General features: G+C 59.4%; 1 protein-coding gene across 1 annotated transcript; it reads left to right on the plus strand.

Moving 5' to 3' along the window:
• The first annotated feature begins 266 nt into the window (after nucleotides 1-266).
• On the plus strand, nucleotides 267-9,639 carry FBXO41 (F-box protein 41). The gene is made up of 12 exons (XM_040622844.1): nucleotides 267-1,159; nucleotides 2,684-2,909; nucleotides 3,379-3,452; nucleotides 3,716-4,074; nucleotides 4,902-5,143; nucleotides 5,357-5,472; nucleotides 5,594-5,746; nucleotides 5,905-6,000; nucleotides 7,377-7,495; nucleotides 7,673-7,831; nucleotides 9,329-9,444; nucleotides 9,577-9,639. The coding sequence occupies exons 1-12, from the start codon at nucleotides 267-269 to the stop codon at nucleotides 9,637-9,639; spliced, it is 2,616 nt and encodes an 871-aa protein (XP_040478778.1).
• Nucleotides 9,640-14,855: the final 5,216 nt, after the last annotated feature.

The raw sequence follows: 14,855 nt of genomic DNA on the forward strand, positions 1-14,855 counted from the left end.
GTACCAGAGCAGGCCCGCCCCCTCTGGGAGGTCAAGCCATAGGTATCCCCTCACCCCTCCATTATGGGCGCGTGTTGCCTCACGCGTGGGGGAGACCACCCTGCTAAGGTTTACTCCCTCTCTTCTAGCCTCCTCGCCCCTGGCCGTGGGCGCCCTGAGCCTTCCTGACCCCGCAGGGGGGCTCGCCCGCGGCCCCCCATGAGCGCGCCCGGCTGACCGGCGGGGCGGCCGCGGTGGAGCCCGGGCGCCGCGGGGGCGGCGGGGCCATGGCCTCGCTGGACCTGCCGTACCGCTGCCCCCGCTGCGGGGAGCACAAGCGCTTCCGGAGCCTGTCGTCGCTGCGTGCTCACCTGGAGTACAGCCACACGTACGAGACGCTCTACATCCTCTCCAAGACCAACAGCATCTGCGACGGTGCCGCCGCCGCCGCCGCGGCCGCCGCTGCCGCCTCAGGCTTCCCGCTGACGCCCGAGCCCGCCGCCCTGCTGGCCGTGCCCGGCGCCCGGCGCGAGGTCTTCGAGAGCACGTCCTTCCAGGGCAAGGAGCAGGCGGCCGGGCCGTCGTCCGCCGCGCCGCACCTGCTGCACCACCATCACCACCACGCGCCCCTCGCCCACTTCGCCGGCGACCTGGTGCCCGCCAGCCTGCAGTGCGAGGAGCTGGCCGAGCCGGGCCTCGTGCCCGCCGCCGCCGCGCGGTACGCGCTGCGCGAGATCGAGATCCCGCTGGGGGAGCTGTTCGCCCGCAAGTCCGTGGCCTCCTCCGCGTGCTCCACGCCGCCGCCGGGCCCGGGCCCCGTGCCCGCCTCCGCCTCGCCCGCGTCCCCCTCGCCCGCCGATGTGGCCTACGAGGAGGGCCTGGCGCGCCTCAAGATTCGCGCGCTGGAGAAGCTGGAGGTGGACCGGCGGCTGGAGCGGCTGAGCGAGGAGGTGGAGCAGAAGATCGCCGGCCAGGTGGGTCGGCTGCAGGCGGAGCTGGAGCGCAAGGCGGCCGAGCTGGAGACGGCGCGGCAGGAGAGCGCGCGGCTGGGGCGCGAGAAGGAGGAGCTGGAGGAGCGGGCGTCCGAGCTCTCGCGCCAGGTGGACGTGAGTGTGGAGCTGCTGGCCTCGCTCAAGCAGGACCTGGTGCACAAGGAGCAGGAGCTGAGCCGCAAGCAGCAGTGAGTGGCCCTCAGGGCGCTGTGGGCGGGTGTGCCCGTCAATGTGCCCGACTGGGTGACCGTGTGTGTCGCTGCCGCTGCCACCACCGTGAGTGGGCCTGAGTGTGGCTCTGTGTGTGTCTGTGTGGCCACAGCTTGTGATGGTGGTATGTGTGGGGCCAGGAGCGCCATGGCGGTGTGTGTGTGGGACTGTGAGGACATGCGGGTATGACGGCGCGTCTGCCCCTGAAAACTGTTTCTCTTCCTTTTCGATGCCTCTAGCCAAGGCCAGCCCCTGCATGGCGGCACCACATCCTCTTCCCTTTTGCCTACTCAAAGACGTGGTACAATTCCGCTCTCTCTCTCCCTTTGCCATCGTCACATTTTCCTTGTCGACTGTATCTTTCCTGAAAGCGGCCAAGCAGGAGGTCGTTTCTCCCGTCCGCCATAAGGCCACTGCCCCCCTGGGCTACTGCCCCTTTTCTCTCCTTCCAGAACAACTCCTTGAAAGTATTGTTTATAATCCTTGTCTCCAATTTCCGTCTCCACTTTCTCTCTTTTTTTTTTAAATTTTTAATGATTTTTTTATTATGTTATGTTAGTCACCATACAGTACATCCCCGCACTTTCTCTCTTGAATCCACTCTGATTAGATAGATGGCCACCTCCACCACTGACCTCCACGTCACCAATGACCTTCATGTCATCTCAGCCTATCAGCAGCATTTGACACAGCCAGTCCCTGAAACACTTGCTTCACTTGGCGTCCAGGATACTCTCCTGGAATGCCCTTCTTTTTGTCTGCTCCTTCTCAGTGTTCTTTGCTGGCTTCTAATTTCTCTGGTCTTTAAATGTAGAATGGTGAGATAGATGGATGGTATGTCTCTACTCCCGTTCTGATATAAGCTCCATGGGGGCAAGAGCTTTTCTCAGGTCTGTCCACTGCTGTATCCCTAAACACCGAGACCAGTGCCAAGCACCTAGAAGGTGCTCAGTAAATGTTGAGTGGATGCATGAACAGCTGTGAATACATTTGGGAGTAAATGCTCAAGTGACTCTGAGCTGTGCTGTGTGTACTTCCCGGAGCCTTCTGCATCTGAGAATATTTCTGAAAGTGTGTGTGCGTGTGTGTGTTGGAATGTGTGAGCGGGACTGTGCCTGTCTCAGACTGCGTGTACTCCTGCAAGTGAACGTGACATGAGCACGTGTATGCGAGTGTGTGTGGCTGTGTGCCCGAGAGTGTTTCCGCACGGAGGAGGTGGCTCTGAGCGCGACCGCATATGACAGAGTGTTTCCGTGCGGGGTAGGGGTGCCTAGCAGGAGCGTCGGGGCTGGGGCAGTGGGGCGCGCGTGTGTGACTCGGAGTGTATGGTTGCATTTGTGTGCGTGCCGTGGCGTGGCGCCTTGTGCCTGGGCCTGTACTGCGTGCACCCACGTGAGCGGGAGCAGCTGTGCCGTGGCTCTCCCTCCTGCTCGGGGGCTCCTCCAGGGGGTGGGTGGGCAGCCAGGCCGAGGCCCTGGGGTCAGAGACTGCTCCGGGCCCAGGGAGGTGGTGCAGATCGACCAGTTCCTGAAGGAGACGGCGGCGCGGGAGGCCAGCGCCAAGCTGCGGCTGCAGCAGTTCATCGAGGAGCTTCTGGAGCGCGCCGACCGCGCCGAGCGGCAGCTGCAGGTCATCAGCAGCAGCTGTGGCAGCACGCCCAGCGCCAGCCTGGGCCGCGGAGGGGGAGGAGGCGGCGCTGGGCCTGGTCCCCGGGGTCCCGGCAGAATGGTGAGTGCCCACCTGCCCCCCACGGTCCCACCGCACATCCTGCCTGCCGTCCCCCTGTTGTGCCTCCCTTCTTTGGCTCTTCCCCATGAGCAGACTCCGGGCCTGAAGGAGGGGTCCAGGAACAGGGGTGCCCCTCTGACTGGACAGAAGTGCCGGCCCCTGAGGCTGTGATCCAGTGAGCTGTGATCCAGCTGCTCTGGGTCTCAGGGGCCCATCTCTGCCCAAATGAGAGCCCAGGAGCCACAAGCCTGGGTCTGGGGATGCTGGGTGGGTTTGGGGAGGGGGGATGTTGAGCCTGCCTTTCTGGGCTGTCTGTCTGTCTATTTGTCCATCTTTCCCAACTTTTTTCCTTCTCTCTCCTCTCCCTCCTCTCTTCTCTCCATCTTGTGCCCTGTTTCTCCTGTTCCTTCTCATCCTCTTGCCTCTTCCCCCACCCCCCACCTTTCCCTCCCGCTCTGGGGGCCCACAGCGAGAACACCACGCGGGCCCGGCCATGCCTAGCACATACGCCGTGTCGAGGCATGGCTCCTCTCCCAGCACAGGGTAAGCCTCGGGCCTGGCCCGTCCCACAGCCCATCCTCACCCTGGAAGGATCCACAGGCCCCCTGGATGGCTGGCCCATCTGGGGCCTTGGCTCCTTCTCCTTTCCCCATACTACTCGGGTCACCTCTGTCTGCCTTTCCACACTCTTGGAAGGGGGCTCTTGGAAAGTCGGGCGGGTGGGTTGCCCTTGGTAGGGGTGGCATGGGGAATTTGGGCGGACCTGGTGCCCCTCGCTCCTTACCATCTGGTCCACCCCACCCCAGGGCCTCCAGCCGTGTCCCTGCTGCATCCCAGAGCTCAGGCTGCTATGACAGTGACAGTCTGGAGCTACCCCGGCCAGAAGAGGGGGCCCCCGAGGACAGTGGCCCTGGGGGCTTGGGCACACGGGCCCAGGCTGCCAACGGCGGCTCGGAGCGCACCCAGGCCCCTCGCAGCTCAGGCCTGCGGCGCCAGGCCATCCAGAACTGGCAGCGCAGACCCCGCCGACACAGCACGGAGGGGGAGGAGGGTGATGTCTCGGACGTGGGCTCCCGAACCACGGAGTCAGAGGCTGAGGGCCCCTCAGATGCCCCCCGCCCTGGGCCTGCTATGGCTGGGCCACTGAGCAGCTGCCGGCTCTCAGGTGAGTCCTGGAAGGGTAGGCCAGAGAGGCGAGTCTTTCTCTGGTGCTGGGCCCTCTCAGGGGACACAGGGCTGAGGCAGTAAATCTCTTGGGCTCCTACACCTGTTTTCCCCTTGTCCCAGAATTCCCTCAATGAGGATGACAGACTCTCCTACAAGTGCTCTTAAGCTTGGGCAAGGAACTCATGAGAGAGCAGTGCTGCAGCACAGGGGAGCTCATGTTGGGCACTGCACAAGGATGCCACATCTCAGGGGGTCCATTAACATGGTGGGCTCGTTGACATTTACAGCAGAGTAACTGAGTGTTAACTGCAGACTAGTCCCTGGAACAGCAGGGAGAGTCCCCTTCTATATACGCACAAGGCCATGTGCATATGTGGGTGGGTCAGGGTCAGGAGGTTAGAGGGCTCAAGTTAGGGGCATGGCTGCTTTCGAGTGACTGTTCTGGGCAGGCTCGCCCTGGCCTGTTCACAGAGGCCGGGTTTCTATCCATCCGTTCCCTCACCCTCCAAACCCTTGCCTTTCCTAGACTTGACTCAGTTGCTTCATCTAGGAGCTGAGTTTGGACAATGTAATGATATGTGATCTTAAAAAGACAGTTTACTTGAGGAAGGGTCACCTTTTTCTAATTTGTATAATTAGAGATGGGGTGTGCAGAGGAGGGGGAAGCAGAAGCCTCTTGTCCTTCTTCCCAAGTCACCGGTCCCCCAGCATGGGTCCCTCATGCCTATTCCTTCTGTAGCTCCTACCCACCCCACCTCCCCAGCTGCACCCCCACATTGGCCTTCGACCCTCCACACTGACCTTTGACCCTCTGGTACTGTGCAGCACGCCCAGAGGGAGGCAGTGGGCGGGGTCGGCGAGCTGAGAGGGGCAGCCCCTCACGCTCCAACGAGGTCATCAGCCCCGAGATCCTCAAGATGCGAGCCGCCCTGTTCTGCATCTTCACCTACCTGGACACGCGCACGCTGCTGCACGCCGCCGAGGTCTGCCGGGACTGGCGGTTCGTGGCTCGCCACCCCGCCGTCTGGACACGGGTGCTGCTCGAGAACGCCCGCGTCTGCTCCAAGGTGCCTGTCCCCGTCCACCGCCCCTCTCTGAACCCACCTTTCTCCCAGCAGAATCTGGGCCCTGGAGGTCTAGCCTTGGTGACCCTTCCGACACCCCAGCTTCAGCCTCGCCCCCCCAAATGCTCTCATGAGGCCTCATGGCTTGGGCTGGTGTCCCTGCAGCCCACCAAGCCCAGACCCCTTCATCGCCAGGCAGCCCTTCTCTCCCTGCAGTTCCTGGCCATGCTGGCTCAGTGGTGCACCCAGGCCCACTCGCTGACGCTGCAGAACTTGAAGCCCCGGCAGCGGGGCAAGAAGGAGAGCAAGGAAGAGTATGCGCGGAGCACCCGGTGAGGCCGTGGGGGCGGGCGGTTGGGTGTCACTGCGCCGCAGAGCCGGAGCTCCGCGGGGGAGGCTCCCCAGCGGAGGAAGTGGCCACAAGCGGTGCCCTGACGTCTTGGCCCTCCCCAGGGGCTGCCTGGAAGCAGGGCTGGAGTCCCTGCTGAAGGCCGCTGGGGGGAGTCTGCTCATCCTGCGCATCTCCCACTGCCCCAACATCCTCACCGACCGCTCGCTCTGGCTGGCCAGCTGCTACTGCCGCGCCCTGCAGGCCGTCACCTACAGGTAGGGCCCTACGCTCTCGGCCTCCGGCCAGGGGGGCCCTGCGGTCAGACTACTCTTCCCCCGGGGCTGCCAGGCAGAGGGACCCAAGAGTTCTCTGGTCCAAGGGAGGGGAGCCAGGGCCACCAGGGTGGGCGGTTCCAGCTCTGTCTTTTCAACAGGAGCGCCACAGACCCCGTGGGCCATGAGGTCATTTGGGCCCTGGGCGCAGGCTGCAGAGAGATCGTCTCCCTCCAGGTGGCGCCACTTCACCCTTGGTGAGCCCCAGCCGGGGTTGGGAGGGGCCAGGCTTGAGCTGGGGCTGGGGCTGGCTGAGGACTGACCAGATTGGTCAGTTGGGGAGACAGACTCACTTTCATCAGTCTGTGTAGTTAGCGGTGAAGAGCAGGGCTTCAAAATCAGACCTGGGGTGACGTCCTGGCTCACTGGCAGGGTGACGTAGGGCAATCCAGTCGTGCCTTTGTTTCTCAACTGCAAAGTGAAGGTGACACTAGAGATCTTTCAGCCTTAGTAGGACCGTAGCTGGCTCAGAGGAGACGTGTCTCTGAAGCGTATATGTACGTGTTCAGCCAGCACCCGGAGAGATAGCCCCGTCTGGTTTGGCACACGCAAGGCCGTTCAGGGAGGTCAACGCAGCGTACACAGAAGAGCTGGTTGTTGAAGGGTGCAGATCATTCACCGCTCGACTTGGCGTTCCTCAAACCCGGCTTCTTTGTCCCTGACTCTGTCCTCCAAGCCCTCTCTCCGCACGACAGCGCCTCCCGGGGCATCCCGTGTCCTTCCCTGCCACCTGGCAGAATCCGTCCCTGCTCCCCTGCCCGCCACTCACACCAAACCCCTGCTGTAGTTTGTTTTGCAATAATCTCTACTCGAGTCTCCGCTGTACTCGCAGTTCTCAGGGTCGGGGCTGTGAATGTCCGTTTCCGTGTCCCTGGTACCAAGTGCGTGGTCGACGCCAGGAAACCCGCCGCCTGGGCGAATGTTGAGGAACGAGGTGTTCAGGGAAACAGCCGGTTTGGTGTGAGTGGTGGATGGGGTGGAGCAGTGAGTGTGGAGAGGAAGGTGGGGGCAAGGTTAGGAAGGCCTTGCGTATGGGGGTTAGATTTTTGTACTTTACCTAGGAAGTGCTCAGGAAGCCTTTGCAGTATTTCTGATCTTAAAGACAGGATCACACCAGGCTGGTTACGTTCTGTGTGTCCGCTGTGCCCGCCCCCCACCCCGCACCTTGAGGGCGGGGACCATGTCTGTATTATCATCACTGTATCCCCGGGGCCTAGCTCGGTTGTTCTTGGCTATAGTAGACACTTGAGGCCCATTTGTTGAATGACTGGGTGAGAGAATAGAGGAACGAATGGCTGTCAGCAGTGTGCTGGATGAATTGGCAGAGAGACTAGATGAGTCCAAATGAATAGGGACAGTGGTCTGAACCGTGCCTGAAAGAGTTCGGGAATCAGAATCCATAGGTCTCGGCAGGAGGTGAGGAAAAGTCAGGGATGATCCCAGGTTTCTAACTTGAGCAGCTGGGGTGGTTGGTGGGGACTCAGCCTGAGTGGGGGCATGAAAGAGGAGCAGGCTTGGGGTGTCATGCAACCAGCGGCTTCCTTGACAGCCCTCTCTCTGCCCCATTCTCCAGCCAGCAGCCCACACGCTTCAGTAACCGCTGCCTGCAGATGATCGGTCGCTGTTGGCCACACCTTCGGGCCCTGGGGGTTGGGGGCGCTGGCTGTGGGGTGCAGGGCCTGGCGTCACTTGGTGAGTCTTTCCTTGGGACCAGGATAGAGGGTGGTGGGAAGCAGGTGTGGGTGTGACACCGAAATCCCAGAGGGGCTTGGGGCTTCGGCCTGGGCGGTGGCAGGAGCATGAAGGCACCGGGCCAGAGAGACCCGGGGAGTTTGTCAGCAGGACCTCCCCTCTTCCTCCTCTTCCTAGCAAGAAACTGCATGCGGCTGCAGGTCCTAGAGCTGGACCATGTGTCGGAGATCACCCAGGAGGTGGCAGCTGAGGTCTGCCGCGAAGGCCTGAAGGGACTGGAGATGTTGGTGCTCACGGCCACCCCCGTCACCCCCAAGGCCCTGCTGCATTTCAACAGTGAGCGATGGGAATGCGGGGGAGAGGGGGCAGGTTTCCACTGTCCTTTCTTACCATGCCTTGTCAGCAAGCACCAGCACAGGGGGCAGACTGACCAGGGTGCTAATCCTAGCCTCGCCATCAGTGTCCTCGGAGGCTGGTGTGGCGTTTGAGGCCTGCTAGCATCTGGTCCAGATGGTTCAGTTCAACAGGCTTTTATTGCCCTATGCTCAACCCCCACAGGAGATAGGAGTTGTACGCCGCCGCCTTTCCACCTGAGCCTCTGGGCAAGGGCAGGGGCAGCACACAACAGGTTAGGAATTCAGGTCTGGAGCTGGACTGATCTAGGTCTCAATTTTGGCTCTACTGCTTATGAGCTGTGTGACTGAGCAAGTTACTCTACTTCTCTGGGTTCTGTATCTCCGTCCTCTAAGCTGCCTTCTGGAATGGGTGGGAGGATTAAATGAGATGATGTATGTGAGCCCTGCCAGGACCCTTCTCAGGGTGAAGACCCCTCTCTCCATGCTGGACCATTCTCAGGGTGAAGACCCCTCTCTCCATGCTGCTGTAGACTCCAGCATGCCTCCTCAGACACCACCACCCTCTAGCCTCCTACTCCACTCCTGACCATTGCTCCACCTTCATTGAGGACATGGGTGCCCCAATGGGGCCGCTCCCACTTCTTCAGCGCAGGGGCTTGGACAGAAGCTGCCCTCCAACCCCCGCTCCACCCCCCACTGGAGCGTCCTTCTGGGCACAGCCAGCAAGGAGCTGAGTCACCACCAGCACCTGGTGTCATTGCCCTCAGGACCTGCAGTAACCACGGAGTGGCTCTTCAGTTGCTCAGGCTACTGGGCCAGGCCCCTCCCCCCTTCCTGAGGCCCTGGTCACACCTAAGTCCTGAGCACTGAAGATTCCTTGACTGTCTCATTATTGCCAGGACCCTTCTTCCCTCCCCTTCAGCCTCATGGCCTGGCTCTGGACTGACCACCAGAATTAAATGCTCAGCCACCAAAATCATGACCTCCAGAACCCTCTCAGCCTCCTGAATTTCTTCCTCCTCCTCCACTGACTTCATGACAACATCTAGTCCCTTAAGCCCTCTGCTCCCAACTTGTTTGCTGCCTGCTTCCTCTCCTCCATGCTCCAGAGAAGACCCATCAGCCTCACCCCAGCTGCTCTGTCCTTGAATTCATTTCCAGATGGCCAGGCCATGGTACAACTGCCCCCTCTGCTAGGGAAGCTCCTAGAGCCCCTGCACAATTGGCTGTTGCCCACTCATCCTCCCAGAGTCCACTACAGCCTCTGCTGTATGACCTTGCCCTCCTCCGCCCGCCAGCCCCATCTGGTTGACCCTCTGGGTGCCACGGGCCTGCTCTCCTCTATGTGGTGCCCAGTGCCTGGCATGTGACCATCTCTCTGTAGGGTTCTGGTTTCATTAAGTAGTGATAGGAAAAGCAGTAGTCCCATTGCCCAGGCCAAACATGAGCCACCACCTTATGACCTACCTTTTCCTAGGCATTTGCCGGAACCTCAAGTCCATTGTGGTCCAGATTGGGATTGCTGATTATTTCAAAGAGCCCAGCAGTCCTGAGGCCCAGAAGCTGTTTGAGGACATGGTGACAAAACTACAGGTGAGGAGTTGGCTCTTATGCCACCCAAGACCCTAGATGACATCCCTAGACTGGGGTTGGTAACCTGGGTGTGTCACAGGAGGGCCCAATTGCCTGACCCTGAGGGGAACTAACCCAGGGTTCGGTCTACAGGCCCTGCGACGGAGGCCCGGCTTCTCTAAGATCCTGCACATCAAGGTGGACGGCGGCTGCTAACCCGGGTGGGGGGCGGCAGGGCCCCTGCCAGCCCCACACCAGGGCACTCTCTTTGGACCTCCAGAGGGACCCTGATTTGGACTAGAACTTCGGAGGCCTAGTGTTACCCCTGGCTTCCAGGGAAGGGTTGAGTTTCCTGTCCTCCTCCTGGGACTGTGGAGCAACAGGCCTGACCCTGTGCACTGCCTCTTCAGGGCAGGGGCTTGGACAGAAGCTGCCCTCCGACCCCCACTCCACTCCCCACTGGAGCATCCTTCTGGGCACAGCCAGCAAGGAGCTGAGTCACCACCAGCACCTGGTGTCATTGCCCTCAGGACCTGCAGTAACCACAGAGTGGCTCCTTGGTTGCTCAGGCTACTGGGCCAGCCCCCCACCTCCTGAGGCCCAGCCTACTGGTCAGGGGCCTCTGCTAGGCCCCAGCCAGGGGGGGCTCCCCAAAACAGCTCAGACTTGGCAAGGAGGACTCTTTTCCTCCTCCTGCCCTGTTTCAGCCCTCTGTGGGCATCCCCTCCAGACATCCTGCCTAGGCTCTGGGTCCACATTCCCCAGGGATAACAATAGGCCTCTGGGTCTGGGAATGTGATCAGCCGAAAGTGGGGGGCGGGGGGCAGGGGTGCAGCGAGGTAGTGGGAATGGGCTTGGAATGGCAAAACATTCATCTAGAACTTTTCCCCAGGACATTGAAACCACCACTCCCAAAGCAGGGGGGGAGGGGGGAATTGCCAAGTAGAGAAAACTTAGTTTTTGTTGCTGTAGAAATGACAAGACCCTTCCAGCCACCGCATACCCTCACGACACACCAGAGCTAAATTCAGAGCTAAAAGGTGCATGTTTCTATACCTTCCACCAATCCCAAGCCTCTGGAAGGGCAAGGTCCTAGCTCTGGGAAACCTTAGCAGCAGCGAGAAGCAGTTCCTGTCCTCAAGAAATGTCTTTCTAATCCAGGTGCTTGGGCAGGAATCTGATGGCCTCTGGTCCCCAGTGCTGTGGGTGGGAGGGAGTCACTGGGCTGCCTGCTGTGCTGGGGCCTGGAGGAGGCCAGGGGGAGGGAGGGGTTTGCTTCCTTGTCTGGCTAGCTTGCTTGAAGATGTGGCCTTGGTAGGGAAACAGACCCATGAGGCCAAGGATGAGGAAGAGCAGCCTCATCAGACTTGCCTCCCTCCCGTCTTCACAGGCCCCGTGGGCTATGGGCGATGCTGGAGTGCTTCTGCCTAGGGGCGGTGCTGGGGCCTGAGCCAGAGCCATTTGGCTTAGAAACCACAGAGTGCAAGTGGGGGGTTTTCACCGCCTCTTGCATGTTCTGGTAAGACTAGATTCTGTTATTTTAAGGCTCCAAAGACTCAGGTCTCCCCAGTTCCTCCTCTCAGAACTCCCATAGTGGTGTAGAGGCCTTGGGTCCTGCTAACATTCACTTGGAAAGTTCTTTCAAACATTAACCTCAATCCATCTTAGGTTTTCTTCTTTCCTATCCAGAGGCCAGCTCTGCCTGAACCATTAGGCTGCTGGGCCTGGCTGGGCCTGGGCTTCTCTAGTTTCTCAGCCCTTTCCAAAGGACCTTTTTGCTACAGCCCGGCTGGGACATCAAGACCCAGCCCCGGGTTACCCTGTAGGAGTCCTTCCGACCTGGGACCCCACAGGCCCAGTATCCAGCTCCCCTGGCTCCACACCCAGCTCTGGCCCAGCTCCTGTTGATGATTTTTCCTCCCCTGGCTTATTCTGGCCTTGCCCTTTGAAGGCCCCACATACCAAGGGTATCATGTTGGCAGCTCCCTGTCCGGTCCTGCACGAAGCCGTGGCTGTGTGGCATCCCCCACTCTGGAGCAGCGGGCTCCACTGTCCCGCCTCCCCGGCCCTGTCCCCAGGAGTCGCAGGAAGAAGCACAACTTTTCTCTGTCCTCCAGGGGCCTGGAAAGGATCTGAGGGTGCCCTGGGTGCCTGTCTTGCCTTGCCAGCTGTACCCTCTATAGCTCCTGCTCGAGACCCTAGGACCAGAGGTGCTGCCTTCCCCATCTCACAGACAAAGCACAAAGGGATGCCCTGCTTGGCACGAGCCTGCCTTACTGAGGGATTTTTCTGCCCCAGGAAGCTTCCATCCCTGAACACAAGACATTGGGCAATTTCTCCCTGGGTGGGTGCCCACTGGAATGCCTGGCATCAGTCCTGGAAAAGGACATCAGGGTGCATGGGCAGTGAGCTAGAGTGGGAGAAAGGCAGTGCTGAGAGGACTGATTCTAGGAGTAGGTTCATTCACCCAGTCATTCAGTCATTCATTCATTCGTGCAACAGCCCTGAGTACCACCAGCACTGGGGGCAGAAGAGTGAACAGGCCGCCCTACCCCCACCTCCCACCCCCTACCCCCGGCTGGTAGGAGGTTTGGCCAGCAAGTCCCCACCTGGTTTCTCCCAGCGGAGTGTGTGAAGGATGTGTACAAGTACATGTTGCATTGGCCCAAGCCCCTGCCGACGGGGGCTCGCAGACACACATGCTGGACTTCATGCATGCTGAGAAGTGGCAGGGTGCAGGCCCCGTGTCCCCCAACTCGAAGCTATTGTTTGACTGTCAGGGGGATGAGCCCTGCTGCTGTATGGGGAGCTTGTGCAGGGATGCTCTGTTTGTTCACTTCTCTGGCAACCACGGAGCATGGCTGAGGGTGGGCAACAGGGATGGAGGGTCTGGCCATTCCTGAAGCACCTAATCCTTTACTCCCTCGAAGGAGAATCTTCCTCCGTATCTCACACCTAGTAAGATGCAAAGGAGAGGAATATCTGAGAGCAAATCGAGGCAGGCTCTGCTCCAGGGGTCCCAGGCATGTGTAAGAGGTCCCATGGGCTCTGGCACTTGGGTGTCCCTACACCTCTCCCTGCCACATGGCCTGGACCCAGCGTCTGGGAGGCTTGGCACACTCAGCACGAGCACTTCATCAGGCTTTGGGCTGCCTCCGCATGGCACTAGCAGGGAGTGAAGGAGATGCTGTCTGTATCTGACCCCTGGGACAGAGAAGTGTGCTGCCCAGAACCCTGGCTTTCCACTGGCCAAGAAACCACCTAAGGACGAAAGCAGCCCGGGATTTCCTGGTCCTGTGAGAGTGGTTCAAGCCAGCCCCTCAAGAAGTGCTTCAGAAACAAACAAAAAGCCACCTCCCTCCCAGTGCCTGCTGCTCCAAGGTTTGGCTCTGCCCTTTGCCTTTGGGTCCTGCCTGTTCCCCTGGTCCTTTGGGCCATGGGTGGGAAGCTGCCCAGGCCCTAGTCCCTCTAAGGCACTAGGCTGAAGACCTTCCCAGGTGACTATTGGTGCCAAAGACCCAATTCCTGGTGGACTTGGGGTGAAGACAGCAGAGATGGTGAGTGGGTACAGGGCCTACCTGCCCAGAGAAGTTAACATACCGATGTGATCTGTCCAGCCCATCAGTCCCTGAGTGGAAATCCCTCCCCCAGGGAACTGGCACTTCTCTCTTTAACCCTGGTGGTCATGCTTTCTCACCCAGCCTTGTTCCAGGCCTGCATTTCTGTATATACTGCTGTGTGTCGTGTGTACGTATTTCTTTCTGGACAAGTGTATTCATCTGCAGCTTCTGCCTGAGGATAAGGTTTAGGGTTGGGTGAAGACCGGAATACCAGGGCCGACTGAGGCAACCAGCTCCTCTTCCTTCCCCAACCCCCCGGGACCCTGGCCAGTCCCAAGACTGCCCTGACAATCAGGCAGGCTTCCCCACCACGAGCCCAAGCCTTGTCTACTGTTGCTGGCATGGCTCCAGGGGGGCTTGGCCTTGGGCTCCCTGGCCTCAGCTCTGCCCTGGCAGAGTCTTGAATTCAAGTGCAGAGGCCCGAGGTGACCTAGGCTTGCCTCATGACTGGCACTAGTAAGCTTGGCTCTAGTGGGCACTGCTAGCGGGGACCTCCAAAACCGGCCCCCAGGCCTGCCTTCCCTGCACAGCCAGGCTGCAATGGGCCTGAGCAGTGAGGGTAGCTTCCCCCACCCCAAGCACATCAGGCGGAGGGGTGGAGAGCATTTTTTGGTTTTGTTTCTGAAGTGGTGCCTGTACCTCCAGCCCCCAGGGGGCCTTCCCTGGCCCCACTTCTCTGCCCCACCCAGGCATCACCATCCCAGCACTTTGCTCCACGTCACCCATAGATGCCCTTTGCCGAATGTACCTGAGTGTATGTATTTAAGAGGACTCACATGGGCATCAGAGAATTTATGACTTTGTATCCAATAAAAGATGGTGAAACTGGACTATCTGCCCGGGAAGTAAATGGTAGGTGGCCATATTTTTGTGCGTCTGTGCACCAAGCCCTTCTGCAGCTCAAGTACACTGGGGCGGGAAGTGGGTGATGACCTGAACGGAATCAACAGTGAATAGAGCATTAGGAAGACCTGTCTCAGGGTGCAGACATCACTGCCCCCGCCATAGCTCACTCAGTGTCTGCGTACAGATAAAAAGCCTTGGGGTGTCATTTCTGACTCTCAGCGGGGGGGAGGCCACCTTAAAGGACAACCCCTGGACAAGTCCAGCAGAAGCCCCAGGTACTGCCCGGCCCTCAGTGGCTTGGCCAACCTCCGTAGGAAGCTCTACCCAGCCAATCAGGCTTTGGCCTGGGGAAGAGACCGAATTGCCCACCACTTTCTGGCCTCAACTCCCCCATTTAGCCAAATGAAGTTGCCCCACTGATTTGATTACTCAGGTCTTGAAATATTTAAAATCAGAAAAAAGACCAGGTGCTTAGGCTTAAATTGCGTGTGGTTCTGCATCAAGCAAGTGGATGAATTTATCTCCACAACTCTGAGCCAGCTGTTCTTATGTTCCCCACACAGGTAGGGCAGCTGAGGTTCAGAAAAACTAGTTTACCCAGAGACTATCAAGTTGGGAGGGATGCCAGGCTCCTCAGTCTGGACCTGCCCACCACCCCATCCTGCTTGAGTCCATCGTAACCAAGAGTGGGCCAAACTCAAAAGAGATTTTCCTTTTCATCACCTCCCGGTGTCAGGCAGCTAAAGCTTCCGTGGCTCAAGGTGACAGTTACACCTCCAGCTTTAACAATTACTAATGATAGCTAGCTACATGCCGGCTCTCAGGACTAGTGTGAACGAGAAGGCAGTCAGACCTTGCTGATTTCCAGTTTATCCGTGCTGGCCTCTCCAAACCTCCACCGGTCAGAAGAAAGCAAAGGAACCCCCAAGACCATTAGTGGCTTGAAAAGACCATGTGGGTGCTCCT

This window comes from Ursus maritimus, unplaced genomic scaffold (genome assembly GCF_017311325.1).
Source record: "Ursus maritimus isolate PB19 unplaced genomic scaffold, ASM1731132v1 scaffold_6, whole genome shotgun sequence".
NCBI lineage: Eukaryota > Metazoa > Chordata > Mammalia > Carnivora > Ursidae > Ursus > Ursus maritimus.

Excerpts from the sequence above, each read along its gene's own strand:
- FBXO41 (XM_040622844.1), top strand. The coding sequence starts at position 267 with ATGGCCTCGCTGGACCTGCCGTACCGCTGCCCCCGCTGCGGGGAGCAC. Across the intron at positions 5,747-5,904 it reads CTGCAGGCCGTCACCTACAG|GAGCGCCACAGACCCCGTGG; the intron begins GTAGGGCCCTAC and ends TCTTTTCAACAG. Across the intron at positions 7,832-9,328 it reads GGCCCTGCTGCATTTCAACA|GCATTTGCCGGAACCTCAAG; the intron begins GTGAGCGATGGG and ends ACCTTTTCCTAG.